The sequence below is a fragment of the Syngnathoides biaculeatus genome, chromosome 7 (assembly GCF_019802595.1).
Source record: "Syngnathoides biaculeatus isolate LvHL_M chromosome 7, ASM1980259v1, whole genome shotgun sequence".
NCBI classification, from domain to species: domain Eukaryota; kingdom Metazoa; phylum Chordata; class Actinopteri; order Syngnathiformes; family Syngnathidae; genus Syngnathoides; species Syngnathoides biaculeatus.
In genome coordinates, this window is record NC_084646.1 from 27,761,898 (window position 1) to 27,787,278 (window position 25,381).

A 25,381-nucleotide genomic window follows, 5' to 3' on the forward strand; every position below is an offset into this window, starting at 1 on the left:
ATTGTTTGGTCGATCTGCTGCTTCCACCTCATCATAAATTATTGCCCCCACTCCCAACCCCCACCGCACAGTATACCTTTGTATTCCATACCATTTAAATAAATAAAACCTTTTTGCTTCGGATCAATGTTAAGCTTAAAATACATTAAAGTGAACACTGTTTATGTATATAAAGTCACTCTTAACAGCATATCACAGATCTCAAGCTGATCTATCTACAAAGGTAAAACTAAGATATTTAGCTTGCTACAAAGTCGTTATATTTTAAGTATGAGTATTTATGCTACAGGTGGAGCAGCTGTAATGCGTTGGCCTCACAGTTCTGAGGACCGTGGTTCAGATCCTGGCGTCGCCCTGTTTGGAGTCTGGATGTTCTCTCCGTGCCTGTGTGGCTTTTCTCTGGGCGTTCCAGTTTCCTCACACATCCCAAAAACATGCATTATAGTAATTGGACAGGTGTGATTATGAGTGCGATTGTTGCGTGTCTCAATGTGCCCTGCGATTGGCTGGAAACCAATTCAGCGTGTACCCTGCCTCCTGCCCAATTGCAGCTGGGATAGGCTCCACCACTCCCGTGACCCTTGTGAGGATAAGTGGTGAGGAAAATGGATGGCTGGATGGATGGATGGATGGATGGATGGATATTGCTCATAGCATTAGCAGTTCAGCCACCAGACAACCTAAGCAGCAATTATTCAATTAATCTCTAATTATTTTAAATATTGACCATGAGTGGTGTTATTTCCAATTTCAGTCTGCATCAATTAGTTTGCAATGGTCTTGAGAGAGCCATTTTCTCTTACATATGAAACGTGTCTTGACTTACACCTTGGCAATGAGACCTTTTGTAGGCCATCATTTAGGACTGAACCAACTAATATTCATTTGCACTGACAAGGGACTGCATTGCTGTTTGATTATTGGTGGATTTTAGGTGTTGTATTGGGTTTCCATGCTATTTTGCACCTCCATTTCTTCATGTGTTCAATACCTTTTGCCTGTGTCATTTCACATTATCATACACAACTTCTTTTCTGGTCTTATTCTACTTTCTTTGTATGTATGGATTACTTGTGTTGTTCCAAACGGGGGAAAAAAAATTCTCAGGTCAATAGCACCCTTAATAGTATATTTTGTGAAGAAAATGGTCACGTTATATGTTTTTTTCAGATGTCTTTCTTTCTCTAAACCCTCATTTATCTACCTTTTCTTAAAAGGTATCGACGGACGGCCGATGAATGTACTGCTTGATCGATGGCTCAATATCTCTGATGGTTTTGCGCAACGCTCTGGGGCACGCGTCTTGCCTTTTCATCTCGTGATTAGGATGTCACGCGAGGTAGCACTGAAGCGCGTATTGTTTCTTGAGCATCAAATTGTGCTCGCGTACTGGAAGGAGTTTCAGCTAAGTTTTGGGTTTCGACTTGACGTGTAGGTGATAAATGGAAGCCATTTTGTGGCAGCCTGTGGTGGCTCGAAGGGCAGTGTTATAAGATGCTTGGAGGGAGTCCCAGGGAGTTGGCTTCAGATTAGGAGACCACACAGGCGCTGCGTAGTTCAGGATCCATCATCCGATGGCCTTATGCATCGTCAGGATGGTCTCCTTAGTCTGGCCCCACTTGGTGCCGGCAAGGCGTATTGAGTTTGGAGCGCATGATTTTCGTGTGTTCATGTAACGTCAACGAGGGATCGAAGGTAACCCCAAGGATTTTCGGATTACAGATGGTAGGAATCCAATTGCCTCCGATTTGGATGTTCAGTCTCATTGACTGTTCGGCGTTCCAGGTGGTGAACAGCTTCTTGAAGTCATACTGGTGACTGGCAGTTGTCAGCGACTCGCTCAGGGTGGGGAGGATTAGAAGCTCGAGCGTCTTGGCCAGCGGAGACAACGGACTGATTGGTCGATAGAACTTGCCGTCACCGATAGGTTTCCCTGGTTTGGGAAGCGGGATGACACAGCCGTGTTTTCATATGGTTGAAATGTCCAGGGTAGCCAATGAAAGGTTGTAGATGTCAGTGAGGTATTGGATAGCCTTCGGTCGAAGCCGGTTCATCATCACCGGCTATATGCCATCAGGCCCCAGTGCCTCGGAGTTTTTGGACGCTTTGATGGGCGCTCCGACTTGCGGCATTGTGAAGCGAGGATGGTTTTCGCACAGCATTCCATGGAGGGAGCGCATTGTAGATCGAATAGAACGGTTGGAAGGTGGATGTTCAACCAATTGTTGATTGAAACGTTGACATGCGTCCCGGTCGTTTTTTGATTGGACCCAGTTAAATTCAATGGCAGCGTTGTCAGGGCGTTTGGCTGGATTGCTCAAGGCTATGATGGTAGGGCAGAGCTTTTTAGGCCACTGGAGGCTGGATTTTTCGATTTGTTCAATCCACTGATTTTGCCGGTGCTCGGACACCAGATGGTTAATCTGGCATTGGATGTTGGGAAGTCGAGCATCGGATGGGTCCGCTTGCCGGATGGTGTCATGTTCATCGACAAGAAAGGCTGTCGAGGCAGGGTAGTTTAGGCGGACCTTTGGTATACGGCTGGAAGGAACGTATCGTTTGGCCGCTCGATTCACCATGGTACGGAAATGTTTTTCACTGGAAAAACATTGGTAGGGGCATCTTCCAGGTTGGCTTCGATGAAAGCCATAAAATCATCCCAATTCGCCTTTTTTAAAGTTGAGGTAGGTTCGTTTTTCCTACACGACGGGTGGAGAGGCGTGGTGTAGGCACATAGATCCATCACGAATGACCACCATAAACCAATACATCAAGTCTCCTGGAGACACCCCACCTCCTAGAACTATCACCAACTTGATCGTGTTCTCAGACATTCCGGTTTCCCATGAGTTGAGCTCACTCGTGTGGTGTTATAGTTTCGATAGAAAAACAACGACATTAGCCGGCATGTTCAGTAGCTGGATATATACTATACAAAAGATACGGAAGTCGCCTGCTTAACGGTACATGGTTGACAACTTGTAAGTAAAGATTGAATCCTTGAAATACGTCTCGTCTATTTGTTATACAAGATAGCAAGACAACATAACACGCAGCTACCAAAGCGCTGACTGAGATACGGACCACTTGTTAGTGTGCAGCAAGGTGGAACTACAGACCAGAAGAACCTGTCACTCAAATAGAGCTGACTGACCACGCATCAACACCAGGAAGACGCAAAGGCAGCAGAGTTTGCCACAGCTCTGGAAAAGTGTCTAGCAGGCTGGCAGAGCAACAAAGCCCAGGAAAGATGGGAATACTTGATATTGTGTACACCTCAGCAATGTTGGCGTTTGGAAAGCAAACCAAAGCGTCAACACACTGGTTTAAAACTTAAACTGTGGATATAAGACCTGCAGTTGAAGCTTAGAAGGCTGGGACTGCCTTCTGTCTGAAACTGTCATGGTCCTGCCGGTCCAGCCCTGGCTGTGCGGGTCCTCGCGCGGCCGCGCTGATTGGGAGGCGTGGCTGATTGGTCCCAGTGTATGAAGGACCCTGGGGACGACTGGTCCTTCACCAGATCGTTGCAACTCATGCCCTGTTCCTGCACTCCCGGATCTTTGATCGTGAACTCGTGTGTACCACTTGTTCTCCGACCGACCCCGTAAGCCTGACTCCTTTAATCGATCTCCCGTGTACCGACTCCTGCCTGCACGCAGACCTGCTCTATACGCCCGACTTCATGACTATCACTGCTGCACCTGAATGTCTGCCTGATCCCCAACCTTGGAACAATAAACGTTTTTTCCCCGAATTACCTCTGCATCTCCCGAGTCCTGCATTTGGGTCCTCTCTCCGTCGTGACAGAAACTGCCTATAAATTTAACCACAGCAAACAGAACCTGTTGACCCGATGGGAAGCCCACAGAAAAGTCTCGCAGATTGTGCCAGGTGTGCCAATGACAATTGCCTCCAGCTCTGCTCGAATGTCCAGACTCCAGCTGACACTAGCAACATCAAAGAGATGTATGACAGCGTCAAGCAGCCATTTTTACCAATACAAATGAAAACAGCATCTCTAAAATCCTCTTCCAGTAACATCCTCAAGTACTGACAAAAACAAATGGAACATTGGGTTGAACATTATTCCCACCTCTACACTAGGGAGGACATTGTTTCAGAAGATGCCCTCAATGCTGTTGATCGTCTGCCTATGCGAGAGGAGTTGGACAGCGAACGAATCCTCGAAGAACTGCAAGACAACGTGGACTCCCTCACCACTGGTAAAGCCCCAGGGAAAGACATTATCCCAGCCAAGGTCCTGATGTGCTACAAAAATGTCCTGGCTGAAGAGCTGCACCATCTTCTCTGCCTGTGCTTGGAGGGTGGGGGAAGTACCACAAGACATGAGGGATGTCAACATCATCACCTAATACAAAAACAAAGATGACATGTATTACTGTAACAACTACCGTGGCAGCTCCCTCTTGACCATTGTTGGGAAGCGGTTTGTTACAGTTGTCTCGAGGTACTTGCAGAGAAAATCTACCCCGAATCTCAGTATGGTTTGCGTCCCAACAGATTCACCATCAATGTGGTCTTTTCCCCTCACACAGCTGCAGGAGAAATGCAGAGAGCAAACACTGGCACTCTTTGTACCTTCATAAACCTGATGAAGGCCTTAGAGTCAGCAGGGATGGTATCTTCAAGATCCTGCCAAAAAATATGGTCCCCACCTATAAATCATTAAATCCTTCCACAATGACATGAATGAATGACTATAGTCGTTATCGATAGTTCAATCTCGGAGTTTTAAGATCAAGAGCGATGTGAAACAGGGCTGTGTCCTCGTTCCAACACTGTTCAGAATATTCTTTTGGTGTCCTGTTGAAGAAGCACGCCTTTGGATAAGCCGCTGAGGGCATCTATATTTGAACTAGATCAGACAGCAAATTCTATAACCTCTCTCGACTCAAGGCCAAGTCCAAGGTCCAGCAGAAATGTCTCTGTGATCATCTTTTCGTGGACGACGCAGCAATCACATCCCACACGGCAGAAGAGCTTCAATTGCTCAAGGACTGCCTCATCTACACACACAAGGCTTTTGGGTTGACAATCAGCCGTAAGCCATGGGGCAGGATATAGGTTCTCCACCCGAAATTAGACTCTCTAACCAAGCACTGTTAAAGACTTTGAATACCTGGGTCCTACCATCTCGTACTCTCTCTCTAGACCCAGGGCTAGAGACATGCATCTGCAAAGCTCCTACTACAATGGCTAGACTCAACAAGAGAGCTTGGAGAAACGCCAAGTTGACAGAGGACACTCAAGTCCAAGCCTGTGTCGTGAGCACTCTCCTATGGAAGTGAGGCAGACAATGACAACCAAACAGGAGCACAAGCTTAGCGCCTTCCACATGTCCTGTCTCCAAAGACATCCTGCGCATCACCTGCCAAGACAAGGTGACAAACACCAGTGTACTGGATGGAGCCATGGTTCGCAGCATGTACAATCTGCTTAAGCAGAAGCTCATGGAGGACATAGGAATTGTAAAGAACCTACTCGATAGAGAGCTGGCACAAGAACCCGCCCCTCAGCCAGACCCAAACTCTGCTTCAAGGATGTCTACAAGAGAGACCTGAAAGCCCTTGAAATTAATTTAGACACCTGGGAGGCCACTGCCACTGACCTTTTAGACTTAGGAAGATCACACACAACCAAAATTCAAAACATTAACCAAGCATAATGTGTTGATGAACATTCTCACATTTAAACCCGCTTTCGAAAGTCTCAAAATAGGGCCTTAAGGGGGTGACCTTTCACATGCAGGAAGATCATACATCTTTGAAATTTGGAACACTCACTGCACGCAACATGTTGATGCACAGCATCAAATTTCAGTTCCTTGCTCAATGCGTTCATGAGCTATTGGAAGTTACCTATCAAAATTGGGCCCAGTTGAGATTACCTTTCATACTTGGGAATGTCACAGGTATTTGAAATCCAAACCAATTCAAAACAATCAATGCGCATGATGTGTCAATGCACAATTTCCATGTTCAGGCCTCTATCGCAATACATTCATGAGCTATTGAGAATTATGCTTAAAAAAGGCCTTGGTGCCGGTGACCTTTCATAGTGGTGACCTTTCACACTTGACAAGGTAACACGCGTTTCCAATTCAGAACACTCATTGCGCATGATGTGTCGATGCACAATCTCAATTTTCTGGCCTCTCACTCAATGCGTTCATGAAATATTGAGAATTACGCTTAAAAAAACAGGCCTAGTGACATTGACCTTCATACTCAGGAAGGTCACGCGCGTTCACAATTCGGAACAGTCAATGCACATGATGTGTCGATGCACAATCTCCATTTTCAGGCTTCTATCGCAATACGTTCATGAAATTTTGAGAATTACGCTTAAAAAAACAGGCCTAGTGACATTGACCTTCATACTCAGGAAGGTCACGCGCGTTCGCAATTCCGAACACTCAATGCACATGATGTGTCGATGCACAGTCTCCATTTTCAGGCCTCTATCGCAATACATTCATGAGCTATTCAGAATTATGCTTAAAAAAGGCCTTACTGCCGGTGACCTTTCATGGCGATGACCTTTCATACTTGGCAAGGTCACACGCGTTTGCAATCCGGAACACTCATTGCGCATACTGTGTTGATGCACAATCTCAATTTTCTGGCTTATAGCTCAATGCGTACATGAGATATTGAGAATTACGCTTAAAAAATGGGTACAGATAGCTACCCAAAACAAAAATATCACAATATATCACAAATAATACCATGTAAAAAATAAAAGTGCAAACGAGAAAAGTGGAGAAGTGTCAATACCTTTGTCCACTCTCATCAGAGGTCCTGTTACAAGCAAGTTCATACAGAAGTAGTACTGACCCTCCTTTTTTTTCTTATACTTTAAAAGCATTTACGATCATAATGCATCTCAATTGACCCCTCCGTACTGGGCACTTAACCACGCCTCCTGAAGTGACGTCACGCCACGTGCGCTGACGTAAGACAAACAGTAAAAATGGCAAATACAATAAAATACATTCTGAACTGAGACAGACTCCATGCTTCTGATTTCATTCAAATGAACGATATATTATAGATTCTAAATACAATACATTCTTAACTGAGAGAGACGCCATGGTTCTGATTTCATTCAATCATTCACACGTAGCAATGTTATGCTAGCGGAGAACGTCTCATTCATTTATATGAGACGTGTATTAAAAATCAAATTTAGGGCATATCTTCGTGCAAACACAGTCTGGTTAACTTTCGGCCGCGAGCCAGCAAGAAATCAATACGTTTGTGCAGTCCGATCATCGCTAAATATCGCTCAACAAAGAATGAGTGTGTCAATCGTTCACACGTAGCAATGTTATGCTAGCGGAGAACGTCTCATTCATTTATACGAGACGTGTATTAAAAATCAAATTTAGGGCATATCTTTGTGCAAACACAGTCTGGTTAACTTTCGGCCGCGACCCAGCAAGAAATCAATACGTTTGTGAAGTCTGATCATCGCTAAATATCGCTCAACAAAGAATAAGTGTGTCAATCGTTCACACGTAGCAATGTTGTGCTAGCGGAGAACATCTCATTCATTTATACGAGACTTGTATTAAAAATCAAATTTAGGGCATATCTTCGTGCAAACACAGTCTGGTTAACTTTTGGCCGCGACCCAGCAAGAAATCGATATGTTTGTGCAGTCCGATCATCGCTAAATATCGGTCAACAAAGAATAAGTGTGTCAATCGTTCACACGTAGCAATGTTATGCTAGCGGAGAACGTGTCATTCATTTATACGAGATGTGTATTAAAAATCAAATTTAGGGCATATCTTTGTGCAAACACAGTCTGGTTAACATTCGGCCGCGAGCCAGCAAGAAATCAATACGTTTGTGAAGTCTGATCATCGCTAAATATCGCTCAACAAAGAATAAGTGTGTCAATCGTTCACACGTAGCAATGTTGTGCTAGCGGAGAACATCTCATTCATTTATACGAGACTTGTATTAAAAATCAAATTTAGGGCATATCTTCGTGCAAACACAGTCTGGTTAACTTTCGGCCGCGACCCAGCAAGAAATAGATATGTTTGTGCAGTCCGATCATCGCTAAATATCGCTCAACAAAGAATAAGTGTGTCAATTGTTCACACGTAGCGGTGTTATGCTAGCGGAGAACGTCTCATTCATTTATACGAGACATGTATTAAAAATCTAATTTAGGGCATATCTTCGTGCAAACACAGTCTGGTTAAGCTTCGGCCGCGAGCCAGCAAGAAATAAATATGTTTGTGGAGTCCGATCATCGCTAAATATCGCTCAACAAAAAATAAGTGTGTCAATCTTTCACACGCAGCAGTGTTATGCTAGCGAAGAACTTCAAATTCCTTTATACGAGACATGTATTGAAAATCAAATATAGGGCATACCTTCGTGCAAACGTGTTCCGGTTGATATTAGATGGATTTAGTTGATGATGCGGTTTTCCACAAAGTTTGATCCATCGAAGGCATTTTTCGTACTGGGTCTTCGGTTTTGGAAAGGGTACGAATCGAACTCCACCAACTAGCCTTTCAGGATACCTGTCGTCACTATTACAAAGTCCGTGACTACACCTCTTAACCATATTTTTTGTTAAATAACCCAAATACGCGATAAAACGCTAACTAAACCTATACTGGACCATGCAATGTTGTCTGAGAAAATGGCGGGAGCAAAAACGGGCTTTGGTTTATGCAGATCTCTGGCCTCTGATTGGTCAGTGACGCGGATTGCACAATATCCACGGAGGGGTCAATATTATTCCAGGCTAACTCAAAAGTGTCTTACTTTTAATAGGAGCTGCGGCATCCATGACATTTTACATTCCTTGTTTGTGATACAGCTGTGGTCTGCATAAATTTAGCGCTGGGCCTCTTATTTTAGTATGTTTAACTTAGACACACAGGGTGGCTGAATATTTGAGAGAATCTGTAATTTAAATTAAAGAACACAAAGAATTATATAATAATAATTTCAATTTAAAAGAACACAACCACAAAGAACCCAAATGACTAAGTCTTTAATGTCGACAGATAAATTGGTAACATTTTTAGAGATTACTAGGTCTAATATGTGACTTTAAAAGAGGGTTGTGGATTTTACGTCTATCTATCTATCTATCTATCTATCTATCTATCTATCTATCTATCTATCTATCTATCTATCTATCTATCTATCACATATCACACTTTTGGTGCGAATCCAAATTAGAACTGATTTCAACACACTCCTATGGATTGTTCTTTTTGTAAAAGTACAATATATTTTGGATAGCTGAATATCAACCATAAATATAGAGCTTACTGTTTTCCTCTTTCAACCAGTGTTTGGCAGAGATACTTCTTGGCATTGCGGTGATCTGGACAGGTCTCCAAGGCCAATTCAAAGTCTGATATAGCCTTCACCATGACGCCTTTATTAGCATACCTGAGAATAAAATCCAATCAATAAAAATACAATGCACTGAATACTGATCACCCAACATTATTTCCCTTTTTAAATGTATTTTGCTACCCAAAATAAATGTGCTACCGCAGTCTTTTATCATATATATATATATATATATATATATATATATATTATATATATATATATATATTGTTCAATACCAACCACAACATTGGTTAAAATTTTGGACAATGCAATTGTGTCTCCTTAAATTTGCTGTCACTGACGTTTTTGTCCCAAGACAACATTCTACATCTATCATATATTTAAGAAATAGAAGGCTACAACAACACATTGCATCAGTCAGTACTACAGAATAACAATTAATAATATTTAATTAACTAATTACTAATATGAAAAAGTTTAAATGTTGTATGAACTGTTGTATAAACATTTATGAAGAGCAACCTAACTTCTGTCATGAAATAACTATGACGCATAGTACCGTTAGGGGTCGCCACAGCGTGCCATCTTTTTCCATCTAAGCCTATCTCGTGGATCCTCCTCTCTTACACCCACTGTCCTCATGTCCTCCCTCACAACACCCATCAACCTTTTCTTTAGACTTCCTCTTCTTCTGTCATTGTGCCTCACTGGCATAAATAGATGAATAAAGATACATTATTTCTTGGAATAAATAATTTTTTTTTTCTAGCAATTACATAAAATTGGATAAACTCCCACGGCACACTAATGTACCCCAGCACACTGTTTGGGAATCACTGACATAGAACACCAGAAACCTTCCGCCAACTCTTCCATCCCGCTTGGACCCGTTTCATCACTTCCTTACCACACTGTCCATTTCTCTGTATTGTTGACCCCAAGTATTTGAAGTCATCCACCCTCGCTATCTCTTCTCCCTGTAGCCTCACTGTTCCCCCTCATTCACGCACATATATTCTGTTTTACTTTGGCTAATCTTCATTCCTCTCTCTTCTAGTGGGTACCTCCATCTCTCTAATTGTTCCTCCACCTGTTCCCTGCTTTCACTGCAGATCACAATATTGTCTGTGAACATCATGGTCGAAGGGGATTCCAGTCTAACCTCATCTGTCAGCCTATCCATGACTACCGCAAACAGGAACAGGGTCAGCGCGGAACCCTGATGCAGTCCCACGTCCAACTAAAATTCTTCTAACACACTAACGGCACATCTCACCGCTGTTCTGCTGCCCTCATACATATCAGGAACTATTCTAAAATATTTCTCCGCCACACCAGACTTGCGCATGCAGTACCACAGTTCCTCTCTTGGTACTTATCATAGGCTTTCCCTAGGTCTACAAAGATATACTGTAGCACCTTCTGACCTTCTCTGTACATTTCCACGAGGATTTGCAGTGCAAATAATGCATCTGTGGTACTCTTTCTAGGCATGAAACTATACTATTGCTCGCAGATACTTACTTCTGTCCTGAGTCTAGCCTCCACTACTCTTTCCCATAACTTTATTGTGTGGCTCATCATCTTTATTCCTCTGTAGTTTCCACAGTTCTGTACATTGCCTTTGTTCTTAAAAATGGAGACAAGCACACTTTTCCTCCATTCTTCTGCCATCTTCTCTCCTGCTAGTATTCTATTGAATAAGTTGGTCAAAAACTCCACAGCCACCTCACCAAATTTCTTTCATACCTCCACTGGTATGACATCGGGTCCAACTGTCTTCATTTTTCATTCTGTTCAGTGCCTTTTTAACTTCCCCCATTGCCACTTCCCAGTCATTCACGCTTGCCTCTTCTACTCTACCTTCTCTCCCATTTTCTTCATTCATTAACTTCTCAAAGTACTCTTTCCATCTACTTAGCACACTACTGGCACCAGTCAACATATTTCCATTGCTATCCTTAATCACTTTTACTTGCTGCACATCCTTGCCATCTCTATCTCTCTGACTGGCAATCTTGTAGAGATCCTTTTCTCCTTCTTTCGTGTCCAACCTGGAGTACATGTCATATGCCACTTGTTTAGCCTCCACCACCTCCGTCCTATCCGTGTCCCACTTCTTCTTCGCTAATCTCTTTCCTTGGATGATTTCCTGAATTTTCCAACCAGAAGACGCCCGAAGTACACTCCTGCCTCTCTCCATACCTTGACAGTAGTATTCCAGTCTTCTGGGAGCTCTTCCTGACCATCTAGGAACTGTCTCACCTCTTTTTGAAAGGCCACAAAAGATTCTTCTTTTCTCAACTTCCACCACCTAATTCTCTGTTGTCCCTTTGTCTTCTTAATCTTCCTACCCGCTACCAGTCATACTACACACCACCATCCTATATTGTCGAGCCATACTCTCCCCACCACCACTTTACAGTCGGTAACCTTCAGATTACATCTTCTGTACAAAATATAATCCACCTGCGTGCCTCTACCTCATTCAGTAAATAAAATAGAACATTATAAGGAGCTTTAATATTTCAACCTCCTTGTGTAGATAGAGAATGTAACCACAAAGATGAAAAACAATTACCCTTACGATGCAGTGGAGTTCTGACTCCCAAGAAATTGCCACAGTAATTAATGTGACTGTGTCAATCAAAACTGAGCATTAAATTTGTAAAGTCAGCTGAAGCTAATGTTCCACGCAAATACCCTGTCAACATACTGTATTTAAAAACATGTATGTAAAATGCAAACTTGAATATATTCTTTACAAAATATTGTGGTAACTGTGGTAAAGATTATGAATTTAGAATAACTCACAGAGCTCCCCGTGCAACCAGGGCTTCCACATTATTTGTGTCAATGTCCAAAGCTTTGTTGTACTCATTCATGGCTTCCACATGGTGACCCTGTTTAAAGTGGGCCACACCTGCCTTAACACTGAAAAAAAGAAATGTGTCATGTGTGCCTTCAAGGAGACACACAAAGACAAAACTACCACATCGTTGTGTTTTGTACCACTTCAATGCCCAGGATGCAGACTGCTGCTTCCGGATGACGGACGCAAAATCTTCTTTTTCAAACAGTTTACTGTGGAGGGATGGAACACAAAAACATTATAGCAGTCACATTTTGGTGCTGTAAGCTCCCCTCTCCATAATTATATTGCTTCCATACAATACTACAGCATGTCACACACAGGTGAGGAATGGTAGTAGAATGGTAGAACGCATTTACCTCTGTAACCCTCTCATCATTGATGGAGGATGGATGTCGCTAACACCAATGTTCTCCAGCAGGTAGTCCACCACAGAGGGGTTGTGGAAGCCATGGCAACCCCTTAGTATCCACTCATATGTCTTGCTGGAGTCATTGGCTGCACAAACACTGCGACTGAGAAAAGGTTGCCATATTTAACAAACTGTTTCATTAACACGCCATAATATCCTTGTCACTACAATTCAAAACCTTTATTTCCATTGGTATTTTATACTAATTCCATTTTATTCAAATTCTACTTCATGATTCACAAAGAGTATTTGTTTACGTTAGTTTGTGTTTTATCACTTTTAATGTATATTTGGGGCTCTTACTTGTAGCATACAGGTAACTCCTCCCTGGTCATGACTCCTAGTTGGATGCACGCTGATCTGGCAGAAATGGATGCTTGGAGAAGGGACACAGTTATTTTTTCCTGGTAGCGGTCAATGTCTTTCACACCAGCTATAAAACAAACAAAATTTTATGTGTTAAAACATGATGGTCTAAGTCTGAGACTGCCATAAGACAGAGGCAAATTATGGAGGAATGTCATTAAGCCAGCACATAAGAAAAAAAAGAAGTGGATTACCAAAAGAACAACACACACGGGACAAAACAGAAGGAAGCGATAAACGGAAAAGCTATTTTTGTATGGTGAACAAATATCTGAGCATTTTGTTGGTTGATAAATTAAATCTTAACACGCTATAAATAATTTCAAAAGTTGTTGTTACAAGATGTGTAATGAAAACAATCACCCCTGATTAAGTCCCCAATCTGGTAGTAGGACAAAGGATCATCATGGCTGCCAGATGAAGGAATTTCTTTAATATGACAGAGAGCCTGAAAAAGAAAAAAAATATATACTGAGAAATGAAAGCTCGAAAGACAAATGTGACTTCGGCACGCACAAAATATCGTGGTGACGAGGGATTTGGATTTGATAAGACAATAAGGGGAACTAAGGGGAAGACTATGTGCAATGCATTTTGTCTCAATTGCCTAAGGAACAATTGAATTCAGAGAATGAACCGAAATCTTAACCATCAATTAATCGGTTGATCTATTAGGACAATCCTTGCTGATGACCTGAACTTGCTCTAGGGGAAGCAAACACTGGATAGAGAAATTACTCAGGGAAATGGTGTACTTTCTTTCAAAACTAGAAAAATGTCAGGGTATTTAAAGACCAACATGACTTATTTTAAAAAGATGAGCAACCAAGTAATTTTTTTTACTGTCTTCTTGTTTCCAGGAACTGCATTTCCTTCGTGTCTAAGAATTTAGTTGGGTGGTTGATGATAGTGTTCTTGTCATTCCACTCATGTGTAATGCAAAAATGAATCCCCACCAAATTTACCCGGGAGATAAAAAGGCTATGTTCACACTGCAGGTCAATTCAACATTTTTACCCAATGTGACATGTTTTTTTCCCATGTCAATACGAACAGTACGATTCATACTATTTTCATATTCGATCTACGCTTCTTTCAAACAGTATAACTGCATATGGCTATACAGTGGATATCAAAAGTATTCAGACCCCTAAAATTTTTCAATCTTTGTTATATTGCACCCATCTTCTAAAATCATTTAAGTTAAAGTTTTCCTTATTAATGTACAAACCCAAGAACAATGAAGTTGGGACCTTGTGTTATATAAAAACAGAATACAATTATTTGCAAACAAAGTTTTGTGTGTGTGTGTGTCCTGTTCGTTTGATAGATCACACAGAATGGAGAATCTGTATTCCCTTTATGTCGAAAGAGTTTTACTGTGTCCCAGTTGAGTTTTTAAGCTTCCTCTGTGCTTTCTTCATATTTTATTGAAGTTTTATTAAGGTTCAGAGTTCATCAGTCGAACAGAATTTCTAGAGGGGTGAGAGAAACAAAGACAAACTGCTAACTAGTTGACAGAATGAGAAAGGTAAATCATTCCATATCTACAACAAAAATATGAAATAAGAATGTTGCATGGGCCTGTAGCCCAAGACTCTGTAAAGGAAGGACGGGACAATAAAGGACAAGAGAAGAAGCGTGCAAGACAAGGAACGTGAACCCGGCTATTCAACTGGAATGTGAAAGGACTGACTAAGTGGTTTATAGAAGTCTATAGAATGAGAATATTGGTAGGAGGGATACATAAGAACTTCGTGTAAACAAGTTATTTGTTGCCATACATGAGTAGTCCCACACCCAGTGAAAGGATCCCAAGGGTGTGTGCCTCTGGAATTCAGACCATTGAGAGCACCTGATTAAATATATACAGTGAAGAAAATAAGTATTTGAACACCTATAATGCAAGTTCTCCCACTTAGAAATCATGGAGGGGTCTGAAATTTTCATTGAAGGTGCATGTCCACTGTGAGAGAGATAATCAAAAAAGAAAAATCCAGAAATCACAATGTATGATTTTTTTTAACAATTTATTTGTGTGATTGTGATTGATGCAGCCAAAACCTATACATACATTACAAGCACGTAAGGGTCTCATTCCATTCAAAACACTGTTTGGGAGACCATACAAATTACCAATAATTTCCACACAATGAGAGAGAGACGAAAAAAAAAAACACACAAGTGGGTCCCTTTAAGGAGTTATTAACAACCCCAAACAGCTTAAAAAATTGCAAAAAGGGGTACTTGAGTTCATTTGTTCTTTGTAGGAAAGTTATTGCTTTTGAAACCATTGTTAACACAAAAAAACCTAATTTGGTTTTATTGGCCACTTGTAAGATAGCTGTTCTCATTCCAACTGCCAAGGTCGCTGTAGTCTGGTTACACATGGGAGTGAGACTGCTGTCATAATGGCAACTAGTTAAATTTTACTGTTGGGTGTTGGATGAAAACGCTACCAGTTATTTTCATATTTCTGTTCGAGTGGTACCTGTGGGAACCACTCAAGAGTCCCACCCCAAAAAATAGATAAAATAAAATAAAAACAAAACAAATTGGATAACTACATACAAAAAATGTGTCCAAAAGATTGTGTTGTTTGCACAGATCCAGAGATAATACCAATGCTATTAATTCATAACGAATGCAAAAAACTAAAAAAAAAAAAAAGTTGGGGGATTCTGTGTATCCATTAACTACTCTTGAAAAACAAAAAAAAATGTTTTCTAATGGCGTGTCACTAGGAAATTTCACATGCATCAATTTGATAGGACTAAAAACAAATTGGGAATTTTATCAGCATTGATGTGTGAAGCCATTTTTGTGCCACTGTCATGGTGGTGCGGCAGTAACTGTCTTTTTGATTTTTTTTTTACGCCGGATACCTTTCCTGACGCAACCCTTCTGTATTTATTCGGAGAGAGAGCTGGAGCCAATCCCAGCTAACTTCGGGCAGCGGCAGACTACACCCCAAACTGGTCGCCAGCCAGTCGCAGAGCAGATGTCGACACCATCACTGAGCGGGAGTCGATCCCACGCTGCCTTCACTCGAAATGTCCTTCTGAGGGAAACCCGAAGTACAACGTGGCCCGCAAGACAAATGAGATTGACATCCCTGCACTACACCATCAAAAAAAAAAAAAAAGTAACAAGTTACTGTGCTTTAATAACCTTATTACTGCCACTTGTCTATTCATCCTATGTCTGTTTATGAATTAATATCGACTTTACATCGAACACTGGCGTAGACTGAGCAAGAGCTGAATGACATGGACAAAATAGCAGAAAGAAACACGTGGATACACCTTACACACTGTAAAAGGTCATCTCAGCTGAGTCACCCAAGGGGAAAGGTGAGCAAAGACCAGCATACGGTGGGTGCAGATTTATAGTAGCTGAAAATACCTGAAGGCTGGTGAAGCTTTAAAAGACACTTGACTCATTTAGGGGTGACTTGGTCGACATGACTTCAAAATGGCTAAATAATATGATAGCATGTTGGGCTGCAACATTGACAGCTGTAATGATATTTTTGTTCATAAGCTACTTTTGGACACCTGTAAAGATGACAAAAATACATAACAATAGAACCAATAATTATACTCAGTCAACTATGCCTACCACACAAAGATAAAGAGGCGCAACCTCATTTCAAATAACTTTGGTAAACAACTATGCGGGAGTCACCGAGGCATGAGAGGAGGACTCCATGTGTGCCTCCCAGTGAATCAGTTCAGCACTTTTTCAATTCCTTGGAAGAGTCTAATTGCTGGGGATTCCATCTTTGGGCTTATGCTAAATGAAACCCCCACTTTCTTCTCACCATATTACAATTTAATGCTACCTTAAACCCGAATGCCATACAAAAGAGTACGTATACTATGGAGGGAGTATTTTAACCGAAAAAGCCTGAGGAACATTTTTTTCATTATTATGATTATCTTTTTTTACAAATAGGAAACAAAACTGGTTGTTATTAATGTAGAATGCAGCTAACAAGGTAAACTATAGTTACATCACATGCATGGGCCCTAGGCCACTAATGCGTGTCATTCCAACAGAAATCCCAACACAATGTACCCTGGAGGTAATGACTAAAACAACTCCTAACACCACTTGTCAGAAATGGAAAAGTGTTTATCCAACAATTAAGGCAGTAAATGATGAACTGATATTTTCTACTAATGTTGCATTGGCTAATTTCTCCTGTGTTAGCTTTACAGGGACAGATTTTAAAGGTAGGAAGTCCCAACAAAACATGGTGTCAAGATATCCATCTGCAAACTGCCCCACTGCTCCCATGCAGCGATTTGTTGTGGTGGTGTGTTGGTCAAACGTTGTATGACACACTGATAAATGCACCAGGAACGTGTACACTGGTATCACTGCTATTATCTGTGACTGTGTTTCCATCCAAAGCAGAGGATATACAATTGGCCGCATCCATCTTTGGACCTCCCCTTGGGTTCTCCCAAAGGCTAAGGTCCTCTTGGAAAGATGGAGATCTGACATACATTGATGCAAATGGCATCCCAACGGCATACGGGATGGGTATAAGTTGGTTAACGAGATTGCTGCAGGATGGGAATCCATCTTGTTATAGATAACCCCGAATAAAAACGTTGACAGAATCAACTGCATACATTACAATGTACAGAAACTTGGTAATTATACGGAAGCAGGCTTTATTGCCATAAGGGAACAACAAGCTGCAACCTCACTCATGACGTTCCAGCACCGCATAGCGGTCGACATGCTCCTGACCGAGAAGGGTGGTGACTGCTCAATGTTCGGTGACCAGTGTTGTTTATTCCAAATATCACAGCACCTGATGGGTCATACACAAGGGCCATTCAAGGCCTCCGCACCCTGAACCACAAGATGAAGGAGCACTCTGGTGTAAATACATCAGCCAGGTCTGAGTGGGGGAAGAAAAAAAAAAAAAAAACTTTGGCAAATCTAAAAATTTGGTGTTCTCCGTCTTAGTTTCTATAGCTTTTTGCAGCTATTCTTGCATTGCGTGGATGTTGTATTCCCCAACTTATAACCACTGCTATTGCCCCGACAAATTCAAAATTGGCACAAATATATCCATTATTGGCACAACAGAGTAATGACAGTGATATTCTTGACCGCGATGATGACGTTATGACTTCTCTTCCAGACGTTCTCTGATCCAGAAGATTACAAGTAATTAGTGCTATATTTTCCTCCGAGTGTAAGCCGAAAGGGTGATCTATTAGATGATTTAAGGATTTTAGCAAATGTAGGATAAACAGGAGGATAATGTAGAAATAATTGTAAATAGTATTAAGGAACTGCTTCTGACTGCAATGAAGAAATGCTTTGCTCTGCTCCAATTCAGTTACCGTTTCTGCCTGCAATGAAGAAATGCCTTGCTCTGCTCCAATTCAGTTACTGTCTCTGCCTGCAATGAAGAATGCTTTGCTCTGCTCTAGAAAACGTGGGAGCAAATGTAGGATAAACAAGGGGGAAATGTAGGAATAATTGTGATCATAATTATCATACATTTGCTTCCAATCAAGAAATGCTTTGCTCTGCCCAAGATAACGTGGCAGCCTCCTGGGAGGAGATTGCAAGAACAAAAACATCTCATCAGAACTGTTAGAACTGGTGCCTGTTAAAGAAATGATGACCACACATGTATTCAGCAATCTTCCACACATGCACACGCACATGAACAAACATGTACACCTTGTTTCAAACTGTTTTGCTTGTCATCTCCTTTTTGTAACATCCATGTAAATAAGGGGTGTCTTAAAACTAAATAAATAGAGGTGCTGAGGAGAGGATAATCAGAGAGTGCAGTGGTGAATTGTACGAGACAGTTCCTCTCCTGTCTCCTCACGAGACTCGAACTGGTGTCTTTGCTTCCTTTTTTGTCCTGTGTAATGAATGTCTGATTGGTGAACCTGACAGTGATACGGCTGCAAATAAGTATTTCAACACCTGAGAACACCAATGTCAATATTTGGTACAGTAGCCTTTGTTTGCAATTACAGAGTTCAAACGTTTGCACAGGTTTGCACACACTGCAGGAGTGATTTTGGGCCACTCCTCCACACAGATCTTCTCTACATCAATCAGGTTTCTGGACTGTCACTGAGAAACACAGAGTTCAGCTCCCTCCAAAGATTTTCTATTGGGTTTCGGTCTGGAGACTGGCTAAGCCACGCCAGAACCTTGATATGCTTCTTATGGAGTCACTCCTTGGTTTTCCTGGCTGTGTGCTTCGGGTCATTGTCATGTTGAAAGATCCAGTCACGACCAATCTTCAATGCTCTGACCGAGGAGGGAAAGAGGTTGTTCCCCAAAATCTCACAATACATGGCCGCGGTCATCCTCTCCTTAATATAGTGCAGTCGTCCTGTCCCATGTGTAGAAAAACACCCCCGAAGGATGATGCTACAAACCCCATGCTTCACAATACGGATGGTGTTCTTGGGCTGGAACTCATCATTCGTCTTCCTTCAAAAACAGTTAGTGGAATTATGACCAAAAAATTCAATTTTGGTTTCATCTGACCATAAAACTTTCTCCCAAGACTCCTCTGTATCATCGAAATGGTCATTGCCAAACTTAAGACGGGCATTGACATGTGCTGGTTTAACCAGGGGAACCTTCCGTACCATGCATGATTTCAAACCATGATCTCTTAGTGTATTACCAACGTCACCTTGGAAACGGTGGTCCCACCTCTTTTCAGATCATTGACCAAGTCCTGTCGTGTAGGCCTGGGCTGATTCCTCACCTTTCTAAGAATCATTGAGACCCCATGAGGGGATATCTTCCATGGGGCTCCACTCCGATTGAGATTGACCGCCATGATTAGCTTCTTCCATTTTCTAATGATTGCTCCAACAGTGGACCTTTTTTCACCAAGCTGCTTGGCAATTTTTGCGTAGCCCTTTCCAGCCGTGTGGAGTTGTACAATTTTGTCTCTGGTGTCTTTGGACACCTTTTTGGTCTTGGCCATGTTACAAGTTTGAGTCTTACTGATTGTATGAGATGGACAGGTGTCTTTATGCAGCCAACGACCTCACACAGGTGCATGGAGTGGAGGTGGACTTTTAAAGGCGGACTAACAGGTCTTTGAGGGTCAGAATTCTAGCCGCTAGACAGGTGTTCAAATACTTATTTGCAGCTGTATCACACAAATCATTAAAAAAAAAAAATCATACTGTGATTTCTGGATTTTTCTGTGTAGATTCTCTCTCCCACAGTGGACACGCACCTACGATGAAAATTTTAGTGCCCTCCATGTTTTCTAAGTGGGAGAACTTGCAATATAGCAGGGTGTTCAAATACTTATCTTCTTTACTGTAAGACTTACGGAGAAGGCAATACATGCTGCATGTCTCACTATCCAAATAACAATGAACATTCACAAATCCTGGTGAGAATGACATACCATAAACTTCGAATATTGATGCATTATGTTTTGCTGCAATGATGAAATTGTAGAAAGATGAGAATTTTTTAATGTCACTATTATTTTGAGGATTCAATAAAATATATATAATGGAACATGCTTTCCGTAATTTCAGACCTCCCAATGGAAAAAAAAAATGCAGCCTGCAATTATCAAAATAAAAAAAACAGCTTTCGAAAAGGTACAGCATATAGAATTAAAATAGTTTGAAAAGTTTGATTTCCTTGCATTAGTTTATTTAGTTTTCAGTAAATTGTAAGACAACCCTAACCCGCCACGCCGAGCTCAAATAAGCCCAAGTTGCAGGCTATGATGCAATCTTCGTTGACAGAAATGTTGACATTTAATACTCATTTGATCCATTTTTACAGCATTAGAAAATGTTAAGAATGTTTGGGTCATGTTTGGCCTACATAAATCACATTGAAACAAACCCCCCCTCATTTTCATACATTTTTGTAATAGCTCCCGGGAGCCACTAGGGCGGCACTAAGAAGTCGCATGCGGCTACGGAGCCGCGGGTTAGGGTTACTGTTTTACCAAATAGCTGAAATATAACAAAAGGCAACATTTTAAGGGGTCTGAATACTTTGTGTACCCACTGTATGTCGGATATGTATCAAAGGCCAGTGCAATATTGATGATCAAGGCGCACTCATCCAACTTCTTCCTCATAAAGTGACAAACGTCACAAGGCTCTCAACAGTACCATTGGGACTGTTAGCTTACTGATAACTCCAGGTCTTCTATATCTCTGTTTAGCCCTCCAGCCATGCAAATCAGCGTGAGAAAGAAGCCATATTCTCGAATATTGTTGATCCTCCCCACCACAATGTCTCCTCGTTCTAAATCCCGATAAAGCATGGCCCTTCTCTCCTCAAAAGGCACCTCCATGAATAACTCCAAGGGGGGCATAACAGCATAAGCTTCTGGAAAAAAGATTAGAAAACAATTAGTATGCAGTTTTTTAGATACCAACAGCTGCCATTAATTAAAACCTCACATTCCACACATTGGCACACACAATCTCACTCCGTTTTTATGTCTGACACAATATCAGATTGTCACTCAGGCTTGGAAAGGTAATAGAATAATAACAACAATAATAAAAAAAGAACTGATTAATAATCTTTTGGATTTATGTAGCACCTTCCAAGGGAGCCAACAACAATGAACAATACAGTGATTAGCTTTTCAAATATTGAGTATTTTAGATGTCTACCAAACAAATGCTACCATATAATTATTTGTATGATCTGAAGAAGCTTCAATTGCTTTCATATTACAGCAGTGTCCCCAAAACTTGTAGTTCAACAAAAACCTTTTAGAAAAATGTTCCTATTTTAGCAGCTATTTTTCCGTAAAATTAACTGTTGTCGATAATTTTGTTCAGTGGGGGGATGCTCTGATAATTATTTACACCCTATCTATTTTTTAAATATGAGTCCAAGGTTTATTTATGTTGTGTATTGGTTTTTGATTGTTCAACCATGTAAACAATCAACTTCCATGTTGGCTGCGATGACGTATCAATAATGTTTATTCAAATATACACATACGACACACATACATACATATAAAATTATATTAGCTCAACATTATGGAATATTGTGCAATATTAAATACATGGAAGTCCCTTCAATTGTTTTCTGAATATTGCTAGGGATAAACTGAATGCAATCAAAAGACAGGAGGTCCAGTAATCTTTAAATTGCACGTGTAAATGAAAAAAAGTTTGAATTGCTATTGTTTTTAAGAAATTTAAGCTTGCTCCTATAATTTGAGACATTTGCAGAATGATTATTAAAAGTCACATTTATTGATTATTTTCACCAAAACAATGAGAAAATTGTGGAATAGTTACTTTTTGCTTCTTTGATCCAGAAAGTACCTGTCGTGATTTATCTCACAATGCCGGAAACATGCTACTTCATTAGTATTGCTTTAATACCCTGCAAATAATAATGGTAACCATAAGTAAAAAAATACTACTGAAGTACACAGACATTCCTTTGACAATGTAGAGCTGCTGTCATGCTTTCATTTTTGTAATCAAATTAATAAATGAGTTACTATTATGCTTTTATTACAATTTAAGAAAAACTGTACATCCACTTTTCCTTTTCAGTGTTTGTACACAAATGCAATTTTTTTTTACTTTTGTACTCCATAGTACAGATAGATCATGTGCGACTTTTTATTTTCAGATGCCAGAAAAATGTGGCAAGATATGACATTTTTATATGGGATCAAAAATAAACATTTCAGAATTAAATGAAATTATCAGAACATATAAATGAACGTTGAATTGAATCGCAAACTAAAGAATCAAAATTTAATTGAAGGGTGCTGTGCTTAGCCTCTCTCTGGTGTCTCTGAAGGGTAAGTATTTTAGATTTCCATTAGCTTGTCCTTTATAGGAGTTTTTACATTGTCTTTTTAGTTAAATGACAGCGGGGAATGTGGAAATGTAACTTAAAACATTGTACAGTTCCAGATTTATTTTACTTCAAGGTGCATATACAACAGCCCCGTAGCTCAGTGGTTAGAGCATTAGTTTGGTAAACCAGGGGTTGCGGGTTCGTATCCCACTGGGGCCTCCAGAAGGGTTGCGTCAGGAAGGACATCCGGTGTAAAAATTGTGCCAAACAAATATGTGCGTTCATCTGAGATGACACGCTGTGGCGACCCCTAACGGGACAAGCCGAAAGAAGATACAACAGCTTCAAATGTAGTGGTCAACACGTAACAATCAATCATCATTAACGTTGAAATCAATTCAATAGTGTTGCGTCATATCATAGACAAATAGTGCAAAGCATGGACAACCTGCAGCCTCATCCCCATCCTCCTCTTCTTTCGGAGTTGCGGTCTTCCATGATGGACTGAAAAGAATGTCAGCCTTCCTCGCTATGAACTGCTCCACAAGGGGGCTGCTCCGCTCTTCATATCTGTCAAGGTGCACAAATATATCAGAGAAGGGTTAAACCTGGGGCACTTCATTAAGTCACGCTACAGTTTTGTCAAGTGGGATAAAAATGTTTTCATTGCATCTTGTGGCATCTAAGGGAATGTATAAACCTGAATGAATGAAATGAGTGTTTACTTTGCATGATGCTTTGAATCATTATCCTGGTGAAATGTCCACACACATTTCATTTTGATCATCTAGTAGATGGCAGCAGATTTTTATAAATAATGTTTTGGTATATTTGCCCACTTATCCTTCCTTCAATAATGTGAAGTTTACCAGTACCGTTTGCTTTGAAGCAGCCCCACACGATCATGTTTTCACTTCTGGACTTCACTGTTGGTATGGTATTTTTAGGGTGATGGGCAGTGCAATTCCTCCTCCAAATATGATGTGCATTAGGACATCCAAAGAGTTCAATGTTGCTCTCATCAGACCATACTGTATTCTCCCAGTATTTTAACTGGCTTGTCCAAATGTTCAGCAAACTTTAAACACGGTTTGAATTGCTTTTTCCCCCCCTCTTTCTTTCTTTCAATGGGGTCTTGCGTGGTGAGCGTGCGTACAGGCATTGGCGACAGATTGCACTACTCAACGTTTTCCTTGTGACAACAGCACCTGCTGATTCCAGGTCTTTTTGAAAGTCTCTATAGGTGATCCTTGGCTCTCGGACAACTTATTACTATTCTTTGCACTCCTCTGTCAGGAATCTTGGGAGGAGCACCCAAATAAGGCAAATTCATGGTGGCATGATTTGCTTTTAATTTATGTATTATGCCCCCAAACAAGGGACACTGGAAAGTTCAGCAGCTTAGATGGGCACCAGAAACCAATGGCATTTTTTTTTTAACTATTAGTTTGCGACAGGCAGCATGGTGGCGCAGCTGTAAAGCGTTGGCCTCATAGTTCTGAGGTCGAAGGTTCAATCCCGGCCCCACCTTTGTGGAGTTTGCATGTTCTCCTCGTGCCTCCGTGGGTTTTCTCGAGGCACTCGGGTTTCCTCCCACATCCCCAAAACATCCAACATTAATTGAACACTCTAAATTGCCCCTAGGTGTGATTGTGAGCGTGACTGTTGCTTGTCTTTATGTCCCCTGCAATTGGCTGGCAACCAGTTCAGGGTGTGCCCTGACTCCTGCCCAATGACAGCTGGGATAGGCTCCACCCCTCCAACAACCCTAGTGAGGATAAGCGGCTAAGAAAATGGATGGATGGATGGATAATTTGCGACAGTCTTGAGATGGCTCTCTGCTCTTATCCATGAGATGTGAATTTACTCACACCTTGGCAATGAGACCTTTTTCTAGGCCATCAATTCGGACTGAAACACCTGATATTCAATTCCACTGACAAGGCGCTGGATTGCTGCTTGATTACTGATAGATTTTAGGTGTTTTCTTGATATTCCATCCCTTTTTGTACCTCCTTTTCATCATGCATTCAATACATTTTCTTGGTGTCAAATGGTTACACAGGTGGTTTACTGTATTTCTCATCTTATTTGTTGTACTTTCTTTGCTATAATGGATTACATGGGTTGTTCCCAACATCCATCCATCATCTAAGCATCTTATCCTCAGGAGAGACAAGAGAGTGTTGGAGCCAATTCCAGCTATCTTTGAGAAGGAGTCAGGGTACACCCTGAACTGGTTGGCAACCAATCGAAGCCCATATTGAAACAAACAACCATTCACACTCATAATCACACCTAAGGGCAATTTAGTCCGTCCAATTAAAGCATATTTTTGAGATGTGGGAGGAAACCAGAGTGCCTGGAGAAAACCCACACAAACAGCAAGAACATCCAAATCTCACACAGGCAGGGCCGGGATTAGAACCCTGGTCCTTAGAACTGTGAGGTTTATATTCTAACCACTCCCTCATTTAAAAACCATAACAATTTATAGAACAAGACAGAAAACAAACAGTCCCCTCCAAAAATATTGGA

The 25,381-nt window shown here is 41.1% G+C and overlaps 1 protein-coding gene across 2 annotated transcripts in view; it reads right to left on the bottom strand.

The window, feature by feature from the left end:
• The window catches only part of ttc14 (tetratricopeptide repeat domain 14), a 37,294-nt gene that overhangs the window by 10,852 nt on the left and 1,061 nt on the right, over positions 1-25,381 (bottom strand). The window contains exons 2-9 of one of the 2 annotated variants that reach the window (XM_061824954.1): positions 23,292-23,413; positions 21,192-21,388; positions 13,373-13,457; positions 12,947-13,076; positions 12,591-12,746; positions 12,372-12,443; positions 12,174-12,293; positions 9,330-9,452 (exon numbers count right to left, since the gene is read on the bottom strand). In XM_061824954.1, coding sequence (XP_061680938.1) covers positions 9,330-9,452; positions 12,174-12,293; positions 12,372-12,443; positions 12,591-12,746; positions 12,947-13,076; positions 13,373-13,457; positions 21,192-21,388; positions 23,292-23,413 — 1,005 coding nt within the window. Of the gene's footprint in view, positions 1-9,329; positions 9,453-12,173; positions 12,294-12,371; positions 12,444-12,590; positions 12,747-12,946; positions 13,077-13,372; positions 13,458-21,191; positions 21,392-23,291; positions 23,414-25,381 lie in introns of both variants that reach the window. The other variant, XM_061824953.1, reaches the window with a different exon arrangement.